The sequence below is a fragment of the Xenopus laevis genome, chromosome 1S, assembly GCF_017654675.1.
Source record: "Xenopus laevis strain J_2021 chromosome 1S, Xenopus_laevis_v10.1, whole genome shotgun sequence".
NCBI lineage: Eukaryota > Metazoa > Chordata > Amphibia > Anura > Pipidae > Xenopus > Xenopus laevis.
The window spans coordinates 16,354,275-16,366,416 of NC_054372.1; the positions used below are offsets into that span (position 1 = coordinate 16,354,275).

Genomic DNA, 12,142 nt, shown 5'->3' on the forward strand with positions numbered 1-12,142 from the left:
GGAAGGAAGATTACTACTATCTCTTTTCCCCACTTGGCACAATGAGATTACAGTGTTGAGTCATTATACAAGGAAGCCGGTGCTAGTGTTGCTCTCTGACAAATTCACCTCCATCCGACAGTATCACTGTAAATATACAACTGGCTCTATATCCCCCCTTCCTTAGTATATGGCAAGGCAAGAGGAGACTTCAAGTAATATAGACATATTCAAATCAGGTTCAAAACTTGTGTTTATTCATATGTGAATTTGTTTTGGAGGAAATAATTGTGCACGCACTCCTGCAGCCAAGCGGTTTAGGTTAAAACTTGAAGCTTTATTCCATCATGTTAAAAGATACACGTCCTAACGCGTTTCATATGAAATGATACGATTACATATCATTTGATATGAAACGCATTAGGACGTGTATCTTTTAACATGATGGAATAAAGCTTCAAGTTTTAACCTCAACCGCTGCAGGAGTGCGTGCACAATTATTTCCTATGATTCACATTGCCTAAGCTACGGGTTCTGGGCCACCTGGCCAATTTGGTGAGTGCAAGCTCTGCTGACCTTTATAATACTAAAGTCTGGTTATTTTTCAAGTGTCGGACCTGGGGTTTGTACACCCTGGTCAATCTTCCTACTTGGTGAGCCATCACCCAGTAGTTGTTTTCCGTCACTGAATGTTTTAAGCACAACTATAGTTTGGTGCCTTTGATAATCTTTAAGTAGATACTGAGAGAGATTAGAGCCAGCCGTTTCTTTTCTTATGTGAATTTGTTTTAGCCATGGAAGTCAGGGCACAAGGGCAGGCACATATAAAGGTCAGTGTGCTGCCCCAAAGGTTTTAAAACTATAGGGCCCAAAGCAATATAAAGGAGGGTGAACCCTGAATGCCATTTAGGGTGACAGTTTATTTGCTGCCCTGGATACCACCTAACGATATAGCAGGAGGCTATTTGTTTACTTGTCTGTAACTTATGTTGGGCCACTCAGTGGTGTGAAAACCTCAACAAAGACTTTGGAGATTTCTAAATACTGTATTATCTGATTTATGAGCCTGAAGCTTTCCTGGGCCTAATCTTGACATTAGCCACATGCAGGACTTGCAGCCATAGCCTTGGGGAATTGCTGGTTACTAATCAAAACGACTGAGCTGAATAGTAAATAACACTGAACTTGAACTTGTTATTTGTTTATGCAATAGAAATAACAATGCACATACCAGGCATCTATAGATATATTTTTCTTGCTTATTGATGCTTTTGCTGCATAACCCTAAAAACAAGGCCATAGCCCCTTAAATACTTAGGGGGTTATTTATTAAAGTCTGAATGTCAAACACTTGAAAAATGCAAGTTTTTTTTACTATAAAATCAAAATTTTTAGTGGAAAAAAAAAACTCGAATCTTTCCAGATTTATTATACCCCGAGGATGCAAAAAATTTGAACCCGAAAATCAGCCATCTCAGGCCTACCAAGGTTGTATATAAGTCAGTGGGAGAAGTCCATATCCTTTGGAAGTTTCTGTGTTCTGCACTGGAATTAGCCTGAAAATCCGACTTAATCGAGCGGATTTTATTGAGTTTTCCCCCCTATCCAATTCAATCATGCTTTTTTAATAATAAATAATGTTAAATCGTCGATTCTAGTTTGGGCGGACTTTTGTATTTTAACAAATCAGAAAAATTCGGATTTTGATAAATAACCCCCCACATGTTCCTTTAACTTGGAGAATAAATAATCTGAAGCTCATCTGGGTTCTGGCAGCTCTAAGGGCAGAGACACACGTCAGATTCGGGGCAACAAATCTCCTCTTCTTCTGGGCGACCAATCTCCCCGTACTGCCTTCCGCTGCCGGCTAGAATGAAAATCTCCGGTGGGATGGCACTCGGAGCGCTTCGTTTTCTGAAGTTGCCTGACGAGGAAATTGCGGGCAACTTCGAAAAACGAATCACTCTGAGTGCCATCCTGCCGGCGATTTTCCTTCTAGCCGGTGGGAAGGCATTTCGGGGATAAATCTCCCTGAAGAAGAGGAGTTTTGTCGCTGGGCGACTAATCTCCCCGAATCTCACCATGTGTCTCTGCCCTAACAGGTTAATATTACCATCTGGAGCTCTGTCAAAAAGAAGTTCTAAGCTGCAGTAGACTGATACTTTAATTAGGTCATTAATTACAAGTATCATGAAGGGAAGAGAATTGTATGGGACTGTAATTCAGATTGGTACTGACATGGATGTAATTCATCCGAAGAATAATAGACTGTTTATTGTCTAGTGTTCCTATTATGAAAATCAAGGTATCTCTGTTATGGTTTGTTCTTACAGGTCCACGATTACCTTAGAAACAAGTTGTGTTCGCTGTATGAAAATGACTGTATTTTTGACAAGTTTGAATGTGCATGGAATGGTTCAGACAGGTAAGTCACGGACTGTGTTAAAAAAGCTTGTGATTGTAAACTGATTTTGTATTGTAAACTACAAAGTGACAGCACACGGGGCTGAGGTGGGAAATACATTATCAGGTTTCCATCTTACCTGTACAATGTCTAACATTTGTTCCTGGTGACATTCTCAGAGTCCTACTTCCACTAATCCTTATGCTGCCTGAATCCTTCCTTGAATTTCTACAGATTCCCAGGCACCTAGACATGTAGATTGATACAGACCCAAATCCATCAAAAGAGAATTAACGCTTAACTAAAGAAGTAGCTAGAAATGTTGTACATTATATTTTGGGCTTCTGTACCAGCCCAAGGCAACCACAGCCCTTTAGCAGTAAAGATCTGTGTCTCCAAAGATGCCCCAGTAGCTCCCCATCTTCTTTTCTGCTGATTCACTGCACATGCTCTGTGCTGCTGTCACTTACTGAGCTTAGGGACCCACTAACTATATACAGTACACATAGAATAGAAATGTCACAATATAAGGCTGATTAGTAATTAATACAGATAATTACTACATGGCAGCACAGAAACCAGTGCAATTAGCATCAGAATTTAATAATCAGCAAACCTGTAGCATCAGCTTATATTACAGGGGAAGCTCATTTTCTGCTGGATAATTACCGTATATACTCGAGTATAAGCCGACCCGAGTATAAGCCGAGGTACCTAATTTTACCTACGAAAACTGGGAAAACTTATTGACTCTAGTATAAGCCTAGACACAACTACAGCCCTGTCTCCCAGCAGCGCACATTCTGCCAAAGCGACCCCCCCAGCGATCAACCGGACTTCTTTGCAAAGTTGATGGTGACAGAGAATTGCCAAACGGATTACTGTGTGCATTGTCCCACTGTCCCACTACCATGTGCAGAGGGTGCTGTGTGATATTGCCATCACTGTTAATCTTTCGTATAACCAACAGAGGGCGCTGTGTGATATTGCAGTCACTGTTAATCTTTCATATAACCAACAGAGGGCGCTGTGTGATATTGCAGTCACTGTTATTCTTTCATACAACCAACAGATGGCACTGTGTGATATTGCAGTCACTGTTATTCTTTCATACAACCAACAGATGGCGCTGTGTGATATTGCAGTCACTGTTATTCTTTCATACAACCAACAGATGGCGCTGTGTGATATTGCAGTCACTGTTATTCTTTCATATAACCAACAGAGGGTGCACTGTTATTCTTTCATATAACCAACAGAGGGCATTGTGGGATATTGCAGTCTCTCCCCAAGTGTACTGTTGGTATAGGAATGATTAAAAGTGACTGCAATCTCAGCTACTCCGGTCGGTACCGCTGACCCGAGTATGTAGACTTTTTCAGCACATTTTGGATGCTGAAAAACTCGGCTTATACACGGGTATATACGGTAGTGACGAGCCCTAAGCTTAGCTTCTCAACAGCCAATCAGAGCCCACTGAGCATGTGAGTGTCACAGACACTTTCCAAGATGGTGACCCCATGTGACAAGTTTGAAGTCCTGGATCATTGCTGCTATTGACAAGCTCAAACTTTAGGCTGGTGCAAGAAGTTCAGTATATCAATTATGGCATTTTTAGCCGTATTCATTTTAGGGTTCAGTTCTCTTTTAACAGAATGTTTCTTTGACCCAAATAGCGCTTTGTGTTGTTATTCTGATACATTCCCATGAACTGCCTTAAATACATGTTTATATAACTGGTTTATTCACACTGTAGAAAATGAAGAGAAATGTGCATATGTTTTATACATGTAGTTATATTACAGACACAGATATATACTATAAAACAGTGGCTGGGAAGGTATATCTCTGTTTCTCTCTATGATACAAAGCATATGTAAAGAATTACAGTTACTGTGCTTGTGGAAAAGCCAGTAGCTATTGGGATTCATCACGCATGGAAAAGCAGGAAGTAGCTGTGTATGTGAGCTTGCTGTCCAGGAAGTGACATAGTTACATAGTAAGTTAGGTTGAAAAAAGACACACGTCCTTCACGTTCAGCCTTTTAACTCTATTCTAACCTGCCTAACTGCCAGTTGATCCAGAGAAAGGCAAAAAAAAAACCCCGTTTGAAGCCTCTCCAATTTGCCTCAGAGGGGAAAAAATTCCTTTGTGACTCCAAAATCGGACCAGTTCCTGGATCAACTTGTACTATGAGCTATCTCCCATATCCCTGTATTCCCTCACTTGCTAAACACCATCCAACCCCTTCTTAAAGCTATCTAATGTATCAGCCTGTACCACTGATTCAGGGAGACAATTCCACATCTTCACAGCTCTCACTGTAGCAAACCCCTTCCCAATATTTTGGAGGAACCTCTTTTCTTCTAATCAGAATGGTTGACCTTGTGTCAGCTGGAAAGACCTACTGGTAAATAAAGCATTAGAGCAGTGATCCCCAACCAGTAGCTTGTGAGCAACATGTTGCTCTCCGACCTCTTGGATGTTGCTCCCCAAGGCCTTAAAGCAGTTACTTATTTTTGAATTCAGAGGCCAGTTTTGGTTGCATAAAAACTAGGTGTACTGCCAAATAGAAGCCCCTGTAGACTGCCAGTCTTCATGGAGGCTACTAAATGGTCAATCACAGCACTTATTTGGTACCTCCAGGAACGTTTTTAATGCTTGTGTTGCTCCCCAGCTCCTTTTACATCTGAATGTCCTCACAGGTAGAAAAGGTTGGGGATCCCTGCATTAGAGAGATTATTATAAGATCCCCTTATATATTTATACATAGTTATCATATCACCCCTTAAGCGCCTCTTCTCCAGAATTTGGCCAGTCTTTCCCAATAGCTAAGATTTTCAATACCTTTTACCAGCTTAGTTGCCCTTCTCTGTACCCTCTCTAATACAATAATGTCCTGTTTGAGTGATGGAGACCAAAACTGTACGGCATATTCTAGATGGGGCCTTACCAGTGCTCTATACAGTGGAAGAATGACCCCCTCCTCCCTTGACTCTATGTCCCTTTTAATACAGCTCAAGACCTTATTTGCCCTTGATGCTGCTGACTGGCATTGCTTGCTACAGACAAATTTATCATCTACAAGGACTCCAAGGTCCTTTTCCATAATTGCTTTGCCAAAGTTGTGGGTCATGTTTGTACAGTCTGGGAGAGCAGAAAACAACCACCAAAAGGCTGTAAATTGAATATTTGTAATTATCCTGGGTTAAGTTGCCCTAGAAGTGTCTGAGGGACTGACTGACAATAAGTATATTTAGGCTTCCAGAGGGCCCCTTTGTCCTGGTGTTTTTCGTTGCTTGATTTGGTTTATTTTTGGGAAACCCTGCTGTGAATAAAACCAAGGTATATACCTGCAGGGTGTCCATGTCTCTTTCTTTGGAAAAGGTTTTGCCAATTACTGCCATTTAAATGAATTCCCGCAATGAAATACTTCTTTATTCTGTACAGTGCGTATAAACATTTGTCTCCCATTCATTAATCCGGTGTGTTGCAACTGTTTTTGCCTGCAATTGATCGAACCATGCGTTATGCCTTTCTGCCTGCAGTGTCATCATGACAGGGGCCTACAACAACTTCTTTCGTATGTTTGACCGAAACACAAAAAGAGATGTAACTCTTGAAGCTTCGAGAGAAAGCAGCAAGCCCCGGGCCATCCTTAAACCCCGCAGAGTGTGTGTAGGTGGCAAGAGGCGAAAGGATGACATTAGTGTGGACAGCTTGGACTTTACCAAGAAGATCTTGCACACGGCCTGGCACCCCACTGAGAACATCATTGCCATTGCAGCGACAAACAATCTGTATATATTTCAGGATAAAGTGAACTCAGAGATGCACTAGGATTAATCTTTATTTAATACCAAGCTACCCTTTCCAGAGGTCTTTTCTTTGTTGGTGACCTTGATAGGAAAGTCTTCTTGGCGGTGGGATTGAATGTTCTACCATAACTTCTTGCATTACCTCCCTATACAGTGGTTCTTGATGCCTCCTTGGCGGAAGATTTATTTAGAACCCTTGGGCCATGTGATTGATTAAGATTGACTTGGTCTTGGCAATCTATGGGTTTGCCCGATACTTGTATGCTGAAAGGGAAAGGCAGCCGTTATCTTCAAACGTTCTTTGGATGCCTGTAAACTCTTTCACATTACTATGGATGTGGCCATGCTTCTTACTGCAATAATATTCCATCTCAGTAACCTAGCAACACTGCATACATTTTATGGTGAGCTTAAATATCATTACAAATACAGAGACAGAAAAGGAAATATATATTAATGATATATATATTTCTTTTTTTTTTTGGAATCATATTCATCCTTGATAGATCATGCATGAGCCATATTATGACAACTTCATGTACAGAGTCTGAGATTTATTTGGTTTCATAATATATTCTTTTTCTTTCAAAGCCTTAAAAAAGGGCAGGCAGGAAATTCACACTATGGGTGCATGTTTAGGCACTAGCTCTTTCTTTTGTTCTCGTTTTACATTGTGAATGTTATATAAATATATATATATATATATATATATATATATATATGTATTAAATATACGGACTGACCTGAAGCAGTTCTCAATAAAAAAAAATGCTGATAATATTTGTATTTGCGACATGGCGCTACTCCATGCACAATTGTCCAGGCATCACGGAGCTTGCAATCAAAGGGAGAAATAGGGACTTTTGGAGCTGAGGTACAGTACAAATACTCAACTCTTTACAGACAAACAGCCAACTTGATGAATGATAATGAACCTTCATTTGGGACTTCTTCATGTTGTATCCAAAACATTGAAGGTTTTCATCCTTCCCCCAATGTGCAGTTTCATGTTGCTCAAAAACATTTGTGTCTCATGATACCTTGAGTATATAAATGTCTCTGCAATCAAAACTGAAGCTTGGAAATTAAGTTACGGGATGGGATGATGATTAGAAGAGGGTAGGTGAAGATTACTCCCTTTTGGGTAGAATATTGGGTCCTGCTAAGTCAAATGTTCTGGTCTAACAGTCTTCCATTACTATAGGATGACGTTGGGGAGGAATGAGGTTGTAGGAAAGTCCATTGTCAAGAAATCAGTGCAGCCAAGTATTAGGTTCTCCATATTTCATGGACCTCTTTCTTCCTATATGATATTTGAATTTGCAAAACCAATATGGGGCCTATGTAGAGCACAGAGAAGTTGCAATGATGGGAGCAACAGTACATGTGCAAAATGCTCTCAGTGTGCTGAGAAGAAGGCAACATCCATGGGAAGGCTTCTCATAAACAATTCTTCCAGCAGTAATAAGTAACCCCCTTTCTATATCTTTCCTGTTACTTATTACTGGGCATGGGCATTCTGAAGGAATGTTTTCATATTCTTGCCCTGACACTGTGGCACAGTGTTTAATGCTATCAATAGTTGAAAGATATACAGTATATCTCTATAAAGGACTCAGTCAGATAATTGTTTACAGCATGTATATATTGCAATCACCCTGTGAATAACCAGACGTATGCCTGTGCTTAAGTGGGTGGCTGAGTGGCCATTGCCTGTCTGAAAGATTTATATTCACTATATAAACCCCACGCGGAATAATATGCATGTTTTTAATGGCTTAACCGGCACACCGCTACCGCTGCTTTCAAGCGCAACAAATTTTTATAAAGCCGTACAATATATATATATATCTCTCTTGAATTGTACACAGGACCACGCATGTGGTCCATGTGTTTTCTAATGCCGTTAAATACCCTAGTGAAGCACAACTGCATGTGCACCCACTCTTGCCATGGCCACACTGTAATGTGCCGGCTTAATTTCAAGGGTATGAAGAATGTCTTTTTATACTGTATAAGCCACTCATTATGGATTTTATCACGTGTAAATATTATATTATATATCTGGTGTAATAACAGAATGGGGGTGGGCACTATTATCCATCGGAAAGTTTGATATTCTCGCATTAAATGCTTAGAAATAGCATTATTTCTTTATTAACCTGTCAAACAAAAACGTATTATTGGTTATGTCAATTACGCGAAGGACGTCAAACTCCTGTAACTCCATCTGTGCATTTATAATTGTCCCAATAGGAGGTTATTTACATTTATCTTATTGTATTTACCCCCAGGAACGCAGTGTAGGGTATGAAAAAACATAGCCTCATATACAACTGTGGGATAATTATGGCTACACCCACCTAACCCCATGAATTCCCCAACATTTGAAGACCGACCACTGGGTGACTTATAGAATATGTGGTCCATGGGGAGTTTGACATTTGGTTTATAGCGTTGTTGATCGAAACTCAGTTTTACGAGATAAAAAGTTGCTCAGAGGCGGCTCGATTTTTTTTTAAATATATATTTTTCCGTTGGGCAAGAGGAGAGAACAGTGTTTGTGTGACCACAGAGGAATGGTTTGGCTTTCAAAAACTGATTTTGGTCTGTGGCCATACTGATTTATGGGCATTTTCCTGTTTTTATTGGCATTGTTCAACCATCTGTATATATTTTTTTGTTGCTGCTAAGGTACTACATTACTCCATGATAAGAACAACAATGCTTTTCTCATTAAAGGAACAGTAACACCAAAAATGAAAGTGTATTAAAGTAATGAAAATACAAGGTTCTGATCTTAATAAACTGGTAGAAGTGTTGTGTTTTCTTCAGGAACTCTGCTATAGTTTATATAAAGAAGCTCCTGTGTAGCCACCGGGCAGCCATTCAAGCACAGGATATACAGTAGATAACAGATAAGTACTACTATAGTTTATATAAACAAACTGCTGTGTAGCCATGGGGGCAGCCATTCAAGCACAGGATACACAGTAGATAACAGATAAGTACTACTATAGTTTATATAAACAAGCTGCTATGTAGCCATGGGGGCAGCCATTCAAGCACAGGATACACAGTAGATAACAGATAAGTACTACTATAGTTTATATAAACAAGCTGCTATGTAGCCATGGGGGCAGCCATTCAAGCACATGACACACAGTAGATAACAGATAAGTACTACTATAGTTTATATAAGCAAGCTGCTGTGTAGCCATGGGGGCAGCCATTCAAGCACAGGACACACACGAGAAGGTTTGGGGCATGTTCTCCTACACATGAACATTCAATTTCCAACACGGTGCCGATGTCTACAGCCAAGGAATATAGAATATTGGCATGCTTATTGAAAAAATTATGATGAAAACATTCTGCACTGGAGCTTTGGTAAAAACCTTTATTTGTTTACAGTGTTGGACTGGGGTGACTGGGCCCTACCAGTAGTTGCCACCTCAAGGACCCACCATCCCAGGTGCAGAGGAACCTCACTCTCATTGCAAACCATTCACACCCAGTCATATTCCCCCAGCTCCAGTCAAGCAGCAGGCTGGTCTTCTCCCTGTGCCCCACTGGTCCAGTTCAGCCCTGTTTTTCATGTTTTCCCTTATAAATAAAAAGCTGTACTGAAAAGGATCTGGCTTATGCATTTAAATGGGCTAAAATACTGGGTAAAATGGAAAAATGCAAGCCTCGCATTTCACACAGTTATATCAGTTAGCTATGATTGTCTGTGTAGCATCTTAAAAAGATTGTTTTGGCCAGTCAAGCTTTGATGTTGATTGTTTGCACCAAAGTCAATTAACCTAAGTAGAAAATCATGGTGACCATGGCCTGACTTAGAACATGTATGGAGGAACAGTCAATAATCCAGTTTGGAGTGCTCACCCTTCTGGTGTACAGAAGAAATTTTCGTACAGCACCAATCAATTCAAAATGCCTTTATTGGTACATTTTATGGCAAACAGCCTGGTCTGTACCAATAAAGGCATTTTGAATTGATTGGTGCTGTACGAAAATTTCTTCTTTGGATCAATGGTGGAGGATGGACCACTAATGGTACGTGCACCTGATATCACTTTCTGATTGTGGAATCCAGCTGACTCAAGCACACAAGTATCACCCTTCTGGTGTACACCCAATATGGGTGTCAGGTGCTTGATCTGGATGACCTTCTCCTGGCCAACAGGTCCTGTATCCAATGTAAAAATGAACCAGCAGCACACTGATTTAAAGTGAAGCAAGTGAATCCCTTGTTTATTTAGCCCATGTACAAACAAGGGCAACGTTTCGGACCCCACTGGGCCCTTTATCAAGCCTTGCTTCACTTCAAATCAGTGTCTTCAGCCTTCCTGTATTTCTTAGGGAACGGAATGCAAATTAACTGTAAACTGCACTTTTTTAAGTACTTTTGCAATTTGTATAATATTTTAAGCTATTAGTGGTTTTTAAACTTTTAATATTTTCATATAATATGAATTTGAAATAACGGCTCCATCTGCTGTTCATTTAGGCTGACTGTCTACAGAGCTTAGAACTTAACAGAAACATCAAGTGACTTCTTCCTGCTCACTATTCATTATGTAAGTGGAGCAATATCACAAGATGATTCCTTTCTCAAGAAATGAATTTTCCACTGACTGTAGCTAGTCTGCCTAAATGACCAGCAGGTGGAGCTGCTGTATCATACTCATCTAATAAACTGCTAATATCTTGAAAACTAGAAATAAAAATATGTATGTACATTAGGGATGCACCGAATCCAGGATTCGGTTCGGGATTCGGCCAGGATTCTGCCTTTTTCAGCAGGATTCGGATTTGGCCGAATCCTTCTGCCTGGCCGATCCGAATCCTAATTTGCATATGCAAATTATGGACGGGGAGGGAAATTGCGTGACTTTTTGTCACAAAACAAGGAAGTAAAAAATGTTTTCCCCTTCCCACCCCTAATTTGCATATGTAAATTAGTGTTTGGTTCGGTATTCGGCCAAATCTTTCGCAAAGGATTCGGGGTTCGGCCGAATCCAAAATATAGGATTCGGTGCATCCCTAATGTACATATTTATATAAATTGCAAAAGTGCTTAGATAAGAGCTCTGAACATTTTTAAAGGAAAACAAAACTCTTAAATACAAACTCTAACACTGGCACTGCTCTGGTCTACAAAATGTCCATGCACTTCCATTAACACATGGGTAAAAGGGGACATTGTTCTAGACACACGTTGTCTAAACTGAAGTTACATTGACAATGTATGTATTTGAATTTTTTTTTTAAAAAATGTTGCTTGAAAAAAATCACTGGCAGACATACTTTTTCCAAATTCCTATATCCATTCATACAGAGAGATGTATATTTTAACAAAAACAAAACTGGTTTCCTTGAATGTATATTTTAAGCAGTTTCTTTTGGCTTGAAATCTTTCTGACATAAAGTAACCCGTAAGGTGGTTGGCAACTCATGAAAGTGATTTTCACAAACTCTTTTTTTTTTTTTTTTGTGAGAAAAAAATAAATAAATATGTTAATACCAATTTTTCAATAAAATTACACCAAAATGTGATTGATTACAGTCCATGTGTTATTGTGGTATTTTATCCACATTATTAAAAAAAATTGCTGGCCCAGAATACAAATGGATGTTCCAAGCAGTGGGTGAGTCCATTGTTCCTGTAGGACTATAAATTTGTGTTAATTGTCCTTCAGTGAGTCCCAGCCGGGACCCAACATGCAGCACTGCTCGGACACAACTGCCCAGTCATGGAGCACTAAGGGGCTCATTTGCTGCATTTGTAAATGACCCCTTATATCTGTGTAGGGGACTGATAAACAGTGTCCTTTATTTTGCAATTCCCTAAAGTTTGACCACTGAAGGGCCCCTTTAGTTATACAGGAGCTAGGACCCCTCTTCCTGGAGTTCCCAGGTTTAGACACTAGGTGGC

The 12,142-nt window shown here is 40.0% G+C and overlaps 1 protein-coding gene across 4 annotated transcripts in view; it reads left to right on the top strand.

Moving 5' to 3' along the window:
• Window positions 1-9,114, top strand: part of LOC108706535 (serine/threonine-protein phosphatase 2A 55 kDa regulatory subunit B gamma isoform) — a 73,961-nt gene extending 64,847 nt beyond the window's left edge. For all 4 annotated transcript variants that reach the window (XM_018243038.2, XM_018243037.2, XM_041579397.1 and 1 more), the window contains 2 exons: window positions 2,313-2,404; window positions 5,932-9,114. In XM_018243038.2, the coding sequence (XP_018098527.1) occupies window positions 2,313-2,404; window positions 5,932-6,223 (384 nt within the window). In that variant the 3' untranslated portion in view covers window positions 6,224-9,114. The remainder of the gene's footprint in view (window positions 1-2,312; window positions 2,405-5,931) is intronic.
• Window positions 9,115-12,142: the final 3,028 nt, after the last annotated feature.